Genomic DNA, 15,829 nt, shown 5'->3' on the forward strand with positions numbered 1-15,829 from the left:
TCAAATCGATTTGAATTAGAATTTCGTCTGATTTTTTTCGGTTATTTTTCAGAATAGTTTAAATTCGGTACTATTGAAATTCGAAAATTCAGATAGATCTGAATTTCCGAAAACGGAAAATTCGTCCGAATTTTAATTCGGAACGAAACTAACTGCACACTAATTGCTCTACCTCGCTACTCCTGACCCATCCATACCCAACTCTGCTCTACTTCCCTACTCCTCACCTATTCACCTTTTTTCTGCTCTACTTTACTACTCCTCAACTATTCATCTATTGCTCTGCTTCACCTCACTCATCCACCCCTTATGCTGCTTATTCCTTACCCATCCCTCCCTAACTCTGCTCTACCTCACTACTCCTCACCCATTCACCTTTCCTCTGCTCAACCTCACTGCTCATTGTTTACTTACTCTGGTCCATCTCATTAATTCTGACCAATCAATCGCTTACTCTGGTCCACCTCCCTACTCCTGACCCATCCATCCCTTACTCTGCTCTACGTCACTACTCCTGACCCATCCATCCCTTACTCTGCTCTACGTCACTACTCCTGACCCATCCATCCCTTACTCTGCTCTGTCACTACTCCTGACCCATCCATCCCTTACTCTGCTCTATGTCACTACTCCTGACCCATCCATCCCTTACTCTGCTCTACGTCACTACTCCTGACCCATCCATCCCTTACTCTGCTCTATGTCACTACTCCTGACCCATTCATCGCTTACTCTGCTCTAAGTCACTACTCCTGACCCATCCATCCCTTACTCTGGTCCACCCCATGACTCCTAACACACCGATTCTTTACTTTGCTCCCCCTTTTGACCCCTGACCCATCTATCCTTTGCTCTGCTTCACCTCATGACCTCTGACCTTTCTGTACTTTATTCACCTTGAGCTCATTGTTCTTGACTTTTCTATGCCGTACATCTCCTGATGTGCCTATACTTTACTTTTCTCCATATCTCTACTCCTGACATATCCATCCTTTACCATCCAATCCACACTTTTCTACTTAAGCTCACTATTCCTGACTCAGCATTATCTTACCCACTTGATGTGTACTGCTCCAAACTTTGCTCTGTTTTATTCTTTTCCACCATGCTACTCCTGACCCTTTTATACTTTAAGACAGCTATACTTGTAGCAGTTGTGATACTCAGCCTGACTAGCCGCTAGCTTCTGGGTCTTCTGCTGAGTGGCTATCCTGCCTCAAAGTCCACACAGGTTGTCTTTCACTTGGCATGGGTTCTATTCAGAGAACATTTTGCATTTTCACAACAAATGCAATTCATTTTCGGTTCAGGAGAGGTGAAGAAGTGGAGACGTGACATCACAGCCTCCACCTTGTCCAATCAGGGAAATGCCTAGAATATATAAGAATCCTATATACCGCACTTGAGTGTATTTACCACAAACAAAGGTGCTTAGAAACCGAAACAGTACCATGAGATATTTATCAAAGTCAGAGCAATAGTAGAATATATCAGTTGCCCTCTTAAAATCTGCAAAATCATATCTGCAAAAACAAAAATTAATAACGCAAATAAAAATGTGTCACACAGGTGAATTTTACATAAAAAAAAAGGAAAACGATTCTTCCATAAATTATAAAATGAGTCCACGTGAGAAATCAAATCAGCTTTAAATAATGAAGCTGAGACTGTCCAACACAAAAACTTCCAAAAGAGATCACGTCATGTCCCCACCACCAAGGGTAGATGCATGCTTTCTAGCTGGTTTTGACCCTCTAAAGGATCCAGAGTGCTTAAAAGAAAATATTATACTCCACATTGTAAATTTGGATAAAAAGCCACTTTAATAGAAAATGATTGCAGTTACATTTACATAAAATAGTTTGAACATGAAATACTGTCTAGCCAGAATAAAGGATAAAAGCTCCGTCAAGGAGTCAGAAGAAGCCATTTATGATGAAATGCGTAGGGAGGAACTATGTGCTGATGTCACCGTACAATCAGAAGCAATTAAACTTTTATCCTTTAGGTCGGCCAGGTTGTATTTTATGTGCAAACTATTTTATGTACATGTAAGAGCAATATTTTTTCTATTAAAGTGGCTTTTAATCCTGGTTTACACTATATGGAGCATGATCTTTTCTTTTGAGCACTCATGGGAATATGGATGTGGATTTGATTAATATACTGCTGGATCCTTTTCCATTGGGTTGAATAACCCTGATGTCAGAAGTGGAAGGAGTTCTCTTTGGAGCACATTATATACATACGTTTTCTTACCTCTATTTAGAGGGTCAAAACCAGCTGGTAAGCATGCATCTATCCTTGGTGGTGGGACGCCACGTGATCTCTTTCGGAAGTTTTTGTGTTGGACAGTGTCAGCTTCCTTTTTTTACAGTGGATTGGATTTCTCACGTGGACTTTATTATCTATAATGGACTCACTTTAATATTTATGAGGGAATATTTTTCCTTTTTTGAATATGTAAAATTCACCAGTGTGGCACATTTTTATTTGTTTTATTAATTTTTGTTTTTGCACAAATGATTTTGTAGATTTTATTAGCGCAACAGATAAATTCTACTAAATGCCTAGAATGCTATGCAGAAAAATGCAAGGTGGTCTGTGAACAGCACCTATGACAAGTAGGGGGTCCTGGAAAATAGCGGTGAGTACTGTAGTTGGCACAATGATGTTTTTTCTCAGATGTGAAACACCTACATACTGGCTCTTCTATGGCTGGCTGATGGGCCACCGGCAGCTTTCCAAGCATAGGAAAACATTGGGAGCTTTACTCTTAAAGCGGAGTTCCACCCAAAAATGGAACTTCCACTTTAAGGCCTCCTGACCCCCTGGCATCACACATTTGGCATGTCATATTTTGGAGGGGAGAGCGGGTACCTAGATTTGACAGATACCCACTCTCACTTTGGCTCGGGCTGCCTAGGCAGCTCGAGTGGAAGTTCTCCTCTTTCCCTCCCACCCACGTCACAGGTCCCAGAAGATTGCCCATCCACTCTGGACTTACATCGCGACTTGCGCATGCACAGTGCGAACCTGGCTGTGAAGCCGCAAGCTGTCACAGCTGGGTGCCCACAGTAGAGATGCCGGTGCCGCGGGGAGAAGAGGGGAAGAACCAAGGCTCCCATCGACCGAATCGCTGGACCGTGGGACCGGTGAGTGTGTGTTTATTACAAGTCAGTAGCTACACTTTTTGTAGCTGCTGACTTTTAATAAACACAAAATTGGGTGGCACTCCACTTTAAGCTACCTTGCAACTGCAGATGTCCGTTTGCAGGTACCCTTAAGCTATTCTGGATTCCAAATGCATTTTGTGGAACTTTTCAGAAGAAACATGGAGGGACAAACAAAAAAACAGTACAATTGGAATCGGGTGCCAAAAATATTGTCAAATATATCACCACTGAGCAAGTGCCCCCTTATTTCCTCAACTAGGAGGACGATTCAAAAGGGATGTGGAGGGTGCATAAGACACCCCAGACAATGTGTATATAGCTACGTCTTACATGCCTAGATCACTGCTCATCTACAATAATTCTACTAAAAAGTTAGATTAATAGAGGAATTCAACCCCCCAACCTATGTTTTCCCTCGTCCCTTTTACCTGTATAGCTGGGTTGTTCTGCAGGTAATCGTCTTCTGTTACCAGCAGGGGCTGCTTCTCGCTTCCAGGTTTTGCAGCTGCCCCGTAATGATGCACATGTGCCGCATCATCAGAGGTGTGATTGCAAAAACCATGAATAGACAACCGGCCTCCCTGATGATGCTGCACATGTATCATAGTATACCCACAGCCTCCTGAGACCCATGACGGGGGTATTTTAGGAGGCTGTGTGCAACTGTGTACGTGCAAGGCCAGAAATAAGGAAATGAGGGGAGGGATCCCCAAAAAGGTATTTCTCTCTTCCCAAACCCCCAAAGCAACATTAGCTACATACACTATACAGCGCTGTATTCCAGGAGTGGGACTGGGATTTCCCATCCTGTACTCAGAACAATACCAAGGTGTGCTGTACCCTAGCCATTCACAGGAAGTCTTGTATTTTTATGAATGAAGTGCGTGAGGCTGTGGAAAAATTCCAGACACAGCACTGCACCCCTGACAAAACCAAATGGCACACCAGGATGCCACAGAACCCTGGTTCAGAACTGCTGTCCTATGGAAATGCAGAGCAACACTGATTGAGGTATCTGGAGAAATAAAATGGAGACTAGAACACAAGACATGGTAGAATCTGTCTGGATAATGTTAACCATTTCATGACTATCATCTCCCTAGTGGTTGGCTAATATTAAAACCTGGCTACAGTGAAACTCTTCCCTTGCAGTGGGGCCTCCACTGTACTGCAGGGGTTAACTGCTTGTTTATGTTTAGGGGAAGGAAAAAGCTGATTCTTTGCTCCTGCAGCAGCCGACTCTTGCCCTACACTCTAGCAGTGGACTGTTCCTCCCCATTCTCATTTCCAGTGCAGGGCTATGGACCCTGTATCAGTCTAGATCAGGGGTCTTCAAACTTTGGCCTTCCAGTTGTTCAGGAACTACAATTCCCATCATCAGAGTTTTACAATGCATCATGGGATGTGTAGTCCTGCAATAGCTGGAGGGCTGTAGTTTGGGGATCCCTGCTCTAGATGATGTTAGAGCAGTGGTTCTCAACCTTCCTAATGCCGCGAACCTTTAATACAGTTCCTCATGTTGTGGTGACCCCCGACCATAAAATTATTTCCATTGCTACTTCATAAGTGTAATTTTGCTACTGTTATGAATAGTAATGTAAATATCTGATATGCAGGATGGATTCTCATTGTTACAAATTGATGCAGGGGCTGCAGGCATGGTACAGGAGATGCAGGGGCTGCAGGCATAGTGCAGGAGATGCACGGGCTGCCGGCATGGTACAGGAGATGCAGGGGCCGCTGGCATGGTGCAGGAGATGCAGGGGCTGCGGGTATGGTGCCGGGGCTGCGGGCATGGTGTAGAAGATGCAGGGGCTGCTGGCATGGTACAGGAGATGCAGGGGCTACGGGCATGGTACAGGAGATGCAGGGGCCGCTGGCATGGTGCAGGAGATGCAGGGGCTGCGGGCATGGTGCAGGAGATGCAGAGGCTGCAGGTATGGTGCAGGGGCTGCGGGCATGGTGCAGAAGATGCAGGGGCTGCAGGCATGGTACAGGAGATGCAGGGGCTGTGGGCATGGTACAGGAGATGCTGGGCCACTGGCATGGTGCAGGAGATGCAGGGGCTGCGGGCATGATGCAGGAGATGCAGAGGGTGCAGAAGATGCAGGGGCCGCGGGCCTGGTGCAGGAGATGCAGGGACCGTGGGCATGGAGCAGGAGATGCAGGGGCCACGTGCATGGTTCAGGGGCTGCAGGCATGGTGCAGAAGATGCAAGGGCTGCAGGCATGGTGCAGGAGATGCAGGGGCCATGGGCATGGTGCAGGAGATGCAGGGGCCACGGGCATGGTGCAGGAGATGCAGGGGCTGAAGGCATGGTGCAGGAGATGTATGGGCCGTGGGCATGGTGCAGGAGATGTATGGGCCGTGGGCATGGTGCAGGAGATGTACGGGCCGTGGGTATGGTGCAGGAGATGCAGAGTCTGTGGGCATGGTGCAGGAGATGCAGGGGCCACGGGCATGGTGCAGGAAATGCAGGGGCTGCGGGCATGGTGCAGGAGATGTATGGGCCGTGGGCATGGTGCAGGAGATGTATGGGCCGTGGGCATGGTGCAGGAGATGTACGGGCCGTGGGTATGGTGCAGGAGATGCAGAGTCTGTGGGCATGGTGCAGGAGATGCAGAGGCTGCAGGCATGGTGCAGGAGATGCAGGGGCTGCGGGCATGATGTAGGAGATGTAGGGCTGCAGGTATGATGCAGGGCTGTGGGTATGGTACATGCAGAGCTGTGGGCATGGTACAGGAGATGCAGTGCTGCGGGCATGGTACAGGAGGTTCTCCTGGAGTATCTCCTGTACCATGCCCGCAGCACTGCATCTCCTGAGGAGATGAAGGGGCTGCAGAGGGGTCTCAGGCCGGCCGTGGCCATTTCTTTTTTTCAGGTGCCGATGCTGCGGTGCATTCCCTGCCTAAGACCATCGGAAATATGTGTTTTCCGATGGTCTTAGATGACCCCTGTGAAAGGGTCGTTTGACCCCCAAAGGGGTCACGACCCACAGATAGAGAACTGCTGTGTTAGAGAATCTGTGACTGGTGGAGTGCAGGAGAGAAGAGGCTGCCGAGACCCATCTTACAGTAAGGAGGGAGCCTGTGAGAGCCGAGAATTGGGTAAGTAAAACTGCTTTTCTTGTTCCCCCAGACCTAAATGATCATTTAACCCCGACTTTGCAGATGAGTGGCGGCTGGTGCTCAAAATTTTTGGGGGGACGCAAACAGAAAAATGTAATAGGCATTGCTTTGCGGCAAAAAAACGCTGTAAAAAATTGTGTGACTTTGAGGTCGCAAAAGTTTGAAAGGGGCCTTTAGTAATTAAGGTATAGTGTGCCCCCTTTCAATGCAGAGAGACCAGCGTGCCCCCTTTCAATGCAGAGAGACCAGCGTGCCCCCTTTCAATGCAGAGAGACCAGCGTGCCCCCTTTCAATGGAGAGTGACCAGCGTGCCCCCTTTCAATGCAGAGAGACCAGCGTGCCCCCTTTCAATGCAGAGAGACCAGCGTGCCCCTTTTCAATGCAGAGAGACCAGCGTGCCCCCTTTCAATGCCCAGTGACCAGCGTGCCCCCTTTCAATTTCACAGTGACCAGCGTGCTCCCTTTCAATGCACAGTGACCAGTGTGCCCCTTCAAAACAGTGACCAGTGTGCCCCCTTCAAATAAGTGACCGACGTACATGCCCCCTTCAATGCAGAGACCAGCGTGCGTGCCCCCTTCAATGCAGAGACCAGCGTACATGCCCCCTTCAATGCAGTGACCAGCGTACATGCCCCCTTCAATGCAGTGACCAGCGTACATGCCCCCTTCAATGCAGTAACCAGCGCACATGCCCCCTTCAATGCAGTGATCAGCGTGCGTGCCCCCTTCAATGCAGTGACCAGCGTGTGTGCCCCCTTCAATGCAGAGACCAGCGTGCGTGCCCCCTTCAATGCAGTGTGGCCCCGAGACCAGTGCACTTACCTGGATCAGCAGCAGCAGCGGCAGCGGCTTCTCTCAGTCCCCCGACGCGTCTCCTTGAGTCCTCTCATTCCCGCCTCCTCCTCGGCCAATGGCATGAGGTTTGCCTTGCGGCCAATCAGGAATCAGGTATTAGACCCGCTCCCTAATTGGTCAGGAGGAGGATCCCTGTGACAATAGCGAATTTTCATTCGCTATTGTCACACAATGGGTGGTCACGGGGCGCACTGCTCTGCGCCCTGGGTCCGCCCTTTGCTGCAGCCTATTAGAGCCTCTGGCTCTAATCAGGTGATGCAAAAAAAAAAGCCCCATTGAACTCCATGCATCTGGCGCCCCACATGTAGATTAGGGGGCCAGACGCATGGATAGGGGGGGCTGGTGCAGAAGTAGCCCCACTGCAGGAGATTAATTTTACCTTCCCTGAAATTCAGCTTAACCTTTTCATTTCTACCATCCTTCTGGTATTTGGAAATAATTGACCTTGTTATGGCTAGTATCTATCTCCCAGGTGGCTGGATATTAATAACTCTAAAGATGGCCATATAATTGAAGATCCATAGAATTCCTCATCCATGGCAAACAGTGGGAATGGAATAATCTCATTCAACTGACTATTGTATTCTGACAGCCAGTACCCTCAGTTGTCAGAATTCCCAAACAGTGAAAAGTTTGACTGACTTTTTCTACCCAGCTCCTATGATTTCTCAAAGTTTGTTGAGTCAAGTTGTGTCGGCAGGGTAACCCATGTCTCAAATTTCAGCTGATTCAAAGAAATTTGGCAAAATTCCAGCCAACTGTGGCCAGTTTGACTGCTTCCTTTCCAGCGTACTTATGTCCTGACCGAGAAGTGGTTAAACCAGGATCGTGACTGCAGCTGATCCACCTACACTGACCTTTGACCCTGACTTTGTCCTTTGACATCATTGGTTGATAAGGAGGACATTGGGTGCCTGCACAGCATCCTTGTTTGCCCCTCCCCTGCCTGTCAGCACTGAGGTCACATTAGCTGAGTGGGGGAGAGAAACTCAGGGAGAAGAGAAACATTGGAACACTAGTCAGTACCAGTGTGCAAAGGTGTATTTGCTTTGGAAGAATAAAACACGTAGGGTGTCCTACGTGGGTGAAGGCTGTCGTATTATGTAAAACTATGACTTTCGTTTTTTATATTTTAGTGCCCTGAGATTTACTGAAATTTTAAGCGTAACTCCATTTTTGTTGAGAAAAAAACATTCCCCTCTGGGTGATCTCTGTACATTGCAGGGATTTTAAGAAACTTTGTTGCAGATTTCTACCTTTTGTTATTCTGAAATCATTGTTTGTTCCTCTGTGCCTCTGTGCTGAGTGGGTCTAATGGGAGTGCTTTCAAAATGATCAATTAGCTGTGCAGCTGCAGGGCTCTAATGAGGGAATCTGCTGGGCCTGCATCCCTTTAGACATGTCCCTATTGGGAGTATCTCACTAAAAATGACATTTTTGTTGCAGGGGATGCCAGAAATCTGACTTGTATCTTAGTGCAGACTTCTGGGGAAATTAGTGAGCCAATCACACAAGCAGGAAATTATGTTTCTGGGGTGTGGTCAGTATACATTCTGTGTACAGAACACCTCCAAGTAGCCATATTGTATTGCATTTTCAGAAAATGACAACTGCTGCAGATTGAAAAGGAAAGGTAATTTTTAATAACATTCAATTACAATATGATTTGTGTCACAAATGTATGAACTATATTGTTTTTTCTTTATTTGCTGATTTTTTTTCCCCACAAAAGTGGTTACCCTTTAAAGCAGGCATGTCCAACCTGCGGCCCGGAACTGCTGGCAATGCGGCCCGGAACTGCTGGCAATGCGACCCACTGCCCCCTGACAATTTTTTTTGTTGCAGGGGAGGAAGGAAGTCGGGTCGGGGGCACGGCCACAGCAGCTTCCAACTAACGGTAGGCAGAGGCTGCCTAGGAGGGGGGGGGGGGGGGGGGAGGAGGCGAGCATGTGCTGTGTTTCTGACTCCTACCACCATGACCACTTCAAATCACTGAAGTGGTCATGGTGGTTAGAGTGTTCCTTTAATATCTCTCAGAAGAAGTAAAGCTCTGTATACTGATAACATTTCATTTGATCATCCTCTAGTTGTGTTAAATTAGTGCAGGGGGCGCAGTGGCACGGGAAGGGCGCAACAGCGTTTTATTACTTATATACCTTAACTATAGTATATATTTTATATGCGGCCCGGGAAAATTTCTCTATACTCAATGTGGCCCAGAGAAGCCAAAAGATTGGACACCCATGCTTTAAAGGGTGCTTTGTCTGAAAAAAGGTTAGGAAAGACTGGCATAGAGGGAGGCTTGGAAGGGTCAACAACAGAGGCGGCTGGTGCTCCATGGGCCGGGGGGGGGGGGGGGGCCGTCAGGCAAACTGCACCATACACCCCCCCCCCCCCGACCACAGCATGACAGTACAGTACAGGACCCCCCCTTCACTCACCCATCTGCAGCAGCAGGTGACGGTGACAGGGACAGCTTCTCCTTTCGGCCAATTGGGAAACGTGTCTCAGAACCCGCTTCCTGATTGGCCAGGAGGAGGACCTGTGTGACAACAGTGAATTTTCATCTAATATGTGCGCTGCGTTCACCTGTGCAGAAAAAAAGAGGCCACCTCTGCGTCCAGCACCGCACAGATCTGCAGATTTTACGCATAAACGCAGACACGCTCTATAAACGCATAAACGTGTAATCAATCATTTGAAGAATTATGCACGTCTAAGCGCAAGTACTTTACATGAGTAATTCCTGCAGAAATCCCGTGTTCATACAGAAAGTACGCGCATGCCTGCATGAATGAAGCCTTAGGGGGAAGAGCTGTGTATGAGTAAAGGCTTAGTACATATGGGTGCTTTGCTGCTGACACTAGAGAGGTCAGGCCAGGTTACTCAGGCACCCACTTCTGCTCACCATAAAGGTAAACCTTTCCCGCTGCCTAATAAGCTGCTGGTTATAAAGGAGTTAATCATAAGGGCGCCCAGAGTGCACACTTCAGCGATACTTAGGGAGCGTGCACAGTACATCGCACATGCGCAGTGCGTCACTAAGGGAGCGTGTAAAATAACCCGCACATGCGCAGTGCCTCACTGAGTGAGCGTGTAGAATAACACGCACATGCGCAGTGCGAAGGGAAGGTAGCGTGCATGATTCCCGGCACATGTGCAGTGTGTGAGTGGGGGATTGTGCACGCGCACGCTGCCCAGGGATACAGGAGTGTAAACAAAGCCTTCTGGAAGCCGCTGCAGAGAGAACGGTGGTTGTGCACAGCTTGCATCCAGCCATTGAAGGGGGGAGGTTACCTCAGCTTTGTAAGGAGGTGCTCAGCATAATGGTGAAACTGTCAGCTAAGTGTATTGTAGCCGGTAAGTGTCCAGGCACTGCTCTTCTGGTATCTTCTGTGTGTATATACTGTCTATGATATTCATTTGAAAGTAAACTTATAAACCAACAGTAAGCAGGCAGCTCTTCATTGTAGAAGACACATACTATGTCTCCTCTGCAATAACAAACACTAACCTGCCTGCTAACAGGTTTCTATTGATTTCACTCAGAATTGCGCATGCTTAGTGCATCATGCGTTCCCGGCACAATCCATCTGCATGCATTAGTGACCTAATTCCCAGACCGGCCAATTAGCCGCTTCCTGCCTGCCGCAGCATTCCTTGAAAAAGTTTAGAATGTGTGGGAAGGATCAGGGATCATGTGACCATAGTCACATGACTGAAAGTTGGTCCCCCAGCTACCAATCTTTAGCTCAGAGTAGGGATGGGCTCAAGTTTTTTTTGGATCCTAGACTCAACCCACCCAAGTAATCCCGCCAGGAAGCCGTCACTGCACGCCGCCAATCATGAACTTTGTGTTTGCGCAGGTCGGGAAATGCTTCACTGCCTATGATTGGCGGTGTGCCGTGAGGGCTTCCTGGCAGGATTGCTCAGGTGGGTTGAGACTAGGACCTAAGCCCATCCCTATCTCAGAGTGGTGGGCACACTCTCAGCAAATAAACATCGCCACACAGCGACTAGGGTTGCTACCTCATCCCTATAATCCAGAACACATGAGTTACACAGGTTCTGAAGATAGTTTAATTACTGCCTTAATCAGCCAAAGAACCTGTGTAATTAAAGCGGAGTTCCACCCTGGGAAAGCTTTTTTTAATAAAAATACCCCGGGACAGTCAGGGCTAGTGCATTCCACAATGGCTAGCCTCTGATCTGTCCCGGGTTGCACTTACCTTTTAGAAGAAATACTTACCTTGAAAAAGTATTGTCCAGCGCTGCCATCTCAGGTGTGGCAGCTTGAAGCCAGCGCCATCCTCTTCTGTGTCCTCTTCCGTCTTCTTCGGCCCCACGATGCACTGCACTGGCCCCGCCGTCACTTCCGGTTCCGCAGCGTCATCCCTGCACAGCTTCTGGGCATGGCCAGAAGCTGTTTTAGCAAGGTATGACCGCGCCTGCACCGGAACTGACGTCGGGGCCGGTGCAGGCGCATTGATTCCTGGGAGCGATGACGTTCAGCTCCCAGGAATCATTGCAAGCCAGGAAGTGACGAATCGCCGTGGCCGCCGACGGGAGGAAGGGGAAGTAAGGTAAGTATATTTTCTTCTAAACCAGGTAAGTAATAAAAAAAGAAAAAAAAAAATTGTGATTATCCATTTGTTTTTCAGGTGACCCCGGGCATGAAGATGGAGGTAAGTTTAATTTTAGGGTGGAACTCCGCTTTAATGTGTTTGGGTTTAAAGGGATGAGGTAGCGACCCATGTGTGGGCATTAAAGCTAACCCTTTTGCCTCCACACACCTGTGCTGGGTACAGTGGCGGCTGGTGCTCCATCGGTTGGGGAGGAGAGGAAGAAGGACCTGACCACAGACCCCCCCCCCCCCCTCCTCCAGCCCGCACTGCGCACTACCGACAGCCCCCCAGCCGCCGGCTAGGGTTGCCCCCTCACCCTTTTAAACCAGGACACATTAATTACACAGGTTCTGAGGCTAATATAAGGCACTAAGTGAGTTTAATTATCACCTAATCAGCCACAGAACCTGCATAAATATTGTGTGTCCTGGTTTAAAGGGATGAGGTGGCAACTCTTTTGCCAGCTCACTCACCCTGTGCTGCCCCTGGACTGACATGGAGGCAGCGGCGGCTTCCCACCTCAGTCTCCTCCAAGTCCCCCCTCCGTCGGTCAGACTTCCACTGCGTTTCCTCAGCATCACAGCGGCCGTATCCTCCCTCCTCCTTCGCCAATAGGATGGCTTCTCCTTTTGGCCAATCAGGAAACGGGTCTCAGGACTGTTTACCACGTGATCGGCTGTGTCAATCACAGCCGATCACATGAGCGGCTCCAGCGCGAGCCGCTCGTTCCTTTCTTAACGCGCGCGGCGATCGGGGACGAGGCTCAGAGCCCATCCCCGATTTAGGTAAAGAGCCAATGAAATTGGCTCTTTACCATGTGACCGGCTGTGTCCAATCACAGCCGGTCACAAATGTCATCAGAGAACACGGTAACTAGCTGTCACCGTGTTCTCCTCCTCACACTCTGATCCTGTGTGAAGAAGAGATTGTGGTAACAGCTAGTTACCGATTACAGTGCACCCCAAACACACTGATTGCCCCCCCCAATAAAAAGCACCTGTCACTAGCCCATCAAAGTACCCGAGTACCTGTCACCAGCCCATCAGGTACTCTGATGACAGGTACTCGGGTTCTCTGATGGGCTGGTGACAGGTACTCGGGTACTCTGATGACGGGTACTCGGGTACTCTGACGGGTACTCAGGTACTCTGATGACGTCCTCGAGTACCTGTCACCTACCCATCAGAGTACCCGAGTACCTGTCACCTACCCATCAGAGTACCCGAGTACCTTCCACCTGCTCATCAGAGTACCTGACACCTGAAGTACCCGAGTACTTGCCACCTTCTCATCAGTACCCATCACTACTCATCAGTACTCATCAGTACCTATCACCTATCAGTATCAGTACTGATCATCCGTACCCATCAGCACAGTATCAGTATCACCTATCAGTATCAGTACTACTCATCAGTACCTATCACCTGCCTGTCACCTGCCCATAAGAGTACCCGAGTACCTGTCACCTGCCTATCGGAGTACTCGAGTACCTGCCACTTGCTTATCAGTACCAGAGTACCTGTCACCTGCCCAGCAAAGTACCCGAGTACCTGTCACCTTTCATACAGCCACCCTGTCTAAGTCCAAAAAGGTTTATATACGTCCTCCGTTTAAACCTAAATACCGGTGTTATGGCAGCAGATAGCTGCCATAACCCTGGTATTTTTTTAAACGGTGGACGGTTGGCTTTCCGATAAGGGTGGTCCCAGAGGTGCCCCCCCTCCCGCCGCATTCTGGTCCTTTTCCCCGCTTACCAGACCCGCTGGCAGCGGGGAAAACGATCCGGTCCCAGATCCTCACAGACAGGATGTCGAGTGAGGGCAAGCTTGCCCTCACTCGACTCTATGGTCTTGGAGGACCAGAGCTACGGCAAACGCCGTTGCCTAGCAACCAGTTTAAAGGTCCCTTTTTTTTTTTTTTTTTTTTCATTTTATTTAATTATTTTTTTTTTTTTCTTTCTATCTTTTAATGTACTTGTGAGATCTGAGGACTTTTTGACCCCAGATCTCACAAAAAAGAGGTCCTGTCGTGCATTTTTTCTATTACAAGTAATGTTTACATTTCTTGTAATAGAAATAAAAATGATCAATTTTTTTTTTTTTTTTAAAAAACTGTGTAAAAATAATAAATAAAATAAATAGTAATAAAAAAAAAAATTAAAGCGCCCTGTCCCCGCGAGCTCGCGCACAGAAGCGAATGCATACGGAAACCCCGCCCACATATGTAAACAGTGTTCAAACTACACATGTGGGGTATCGTCGCGATCGTTAGAGCAAGAGCAATAATTTGAGCCCTAGACCTCCTCTGTAACTCTAAGATAGCAACCTGTAGAAATTTTTAAATTGTCGCCTATGGGGATTTTTAAGTACCAAAGTTTGTCACCATTCTGTGAGCGTGCGCAATTTTGAAACATGACATGTTGGGTATCTATTTACTCGGCATAACATTATCTTTCACGTTATGGAAAACAATTGGGCTAAATTTACTGGTTTCTTATTTTTTAATTCAAAAAAGTGAATTTTTTCCCAAAAAATTGCGTTTGGAAGACCGCTGCGCAAATACGGTGTGATAAAAAATATTGCAATAATCTCCATTTTATTCTCTAGGGTCTCTGCTAAAAAAAAATATATAATGTTTTGGGGTTCTAAGTAGTTTTCTAGCAAAAACAACTGATTTTAGCTTGTAAACACCAAATGTCAAAAATAGGCCTAGGCAAGTGGCTAGGATGCATGATGATGCTCCTTGGATGTTGGGCCCCTCTATATGGCTAGGCTGTGAAAAAGTCTCACACATGTGGTATTGCCATACTCAGGAGGAGTGGCAGAATGTATTTTGGGGTGTCATTTTTGCTATGTACATGCTATGTGTTAGGAATATCCTATAAATTGACAACTTTGTGTAAAAAAAAAAAAAAAAAAAAAGTGTTTGCTTTCCAAAATGGGGTCATTTTGTGGACTTTGCCATTGTATTGGTGCTCTAGGGCCTTGAAAAGTGTGATAGGTAGTAAGAAAGTTTTATGTGTATTTATGCTCCTAAAACTCCTTATGGTGCTACTTGGACGTGGAGTCTCTTTTTGTGGCCAGGCTGTGTAAAAGTCTCACACATGTGGTATCACCATACTCAGAAGGAGTAGCAGAATGAATTTTGGGGTGTCATTTTTGCTGTGTACATGCTATGTGTTAGAAATAGCTTATAAATTGACAACGTTTTGGGAAAAAAAAGAAAAAAAAAATTTTTCTTCATTTTCCCAAGAATTGTGGGAAAAAATTATAACTTCAAAAAACTCACCATGCCTCTTACTAAATACCTTGGACTGTCTACTTTACAAAAAGGGGTCATTTGGGGGTATTTGTACTGTCCTGACATTTCAGGGCCTCAAGAAAGGAGATAGGCCATCAGTACATCTGGTGTGATCAATTTTCAGTAATTGGTACCATAGCTTCTAGAATCAATAACTTTCACGCAGACTAAATAATATACACTAATTTGGGTTGATTTTACCAGAGATATGTAGCAGTATAAATTTTGGCCCAAATGTATGAAGAAAAATTAATTTTTTGCAAAATTTTATAATAGAAACTAAAAAAAGTGTTTTTTTTTTTTGCAAAATTTTTGCTCTTTTTTTGCTTATATCACGAAAAAAAAAAAAAACCCCAGTTGTGATCAAATACCACCAAAAGAAAGCTCTATTTGTGTGAAAAAAATGATAAAAATTTTGTTTGGTTACAGTGTAGCATGTATGGTGCAAAAGTATACCTGCGCTGCTAACAAAGCAAACTCATAAATAGATCTCAATAAATATAGTGTAAAGTGCTAGTGCTCAACTTGAAATAAACATTTCTATATCATAAATCGCAATCAATATATATCAATCAATATAAAAATTCAATAAATACAAATTTTATACACGTGAAAATAATAAATGTGAATAAAGTCTTTCAATAAAAGACGTGCTTAAATAGTGACAGTCTTATTGCAAAACATGAGTCCAAAGTGCTGCGTGCTCGTAAAATAAGTGCCGGTGCTCTCTCTACACGGGTAGGTG

At 46.7% G+C, this 15,829-nt stretch overlaps 1 protein-coding gene across 1 annotated transcript in view; it reads left to right on the forward strand.

The window, feature by feature from the left end:
- The window catches only part of IFT27 (intraflagellar transport 27), a 553,630-nt gene that overhangs the window by 425,137 nt on the left and 112,664 nt on the right, over window positions 1–15,829 (forward strand). The window contains exon 2 of the mRNA XM_082265493.1: window positions 10,403–10,519. Coding sequence (XP_082121619.1) covers window positions 10,486–10,519 — 34 coding nt within the window. The 5' untranslated portion in view covers window positions 10,403–10,485. The remainder of the gene's footprint in view (window positions 1–10,402; window positions 10,520–15,829) is intronic.

The sequence above is a fragment of the Pelophylax lessonae genome (assembly GCF_965119305.1).
Source record: "Pelophylax lessonae genome assembly, chromosome: 8".
Classification (NCBI taxonomy): domain Eukaryota; kingdom Metazoa; phylum Chordata; class Amphibia; order Anura; family Ranidae; genus Pelophylax; species Pelophylax lessonae.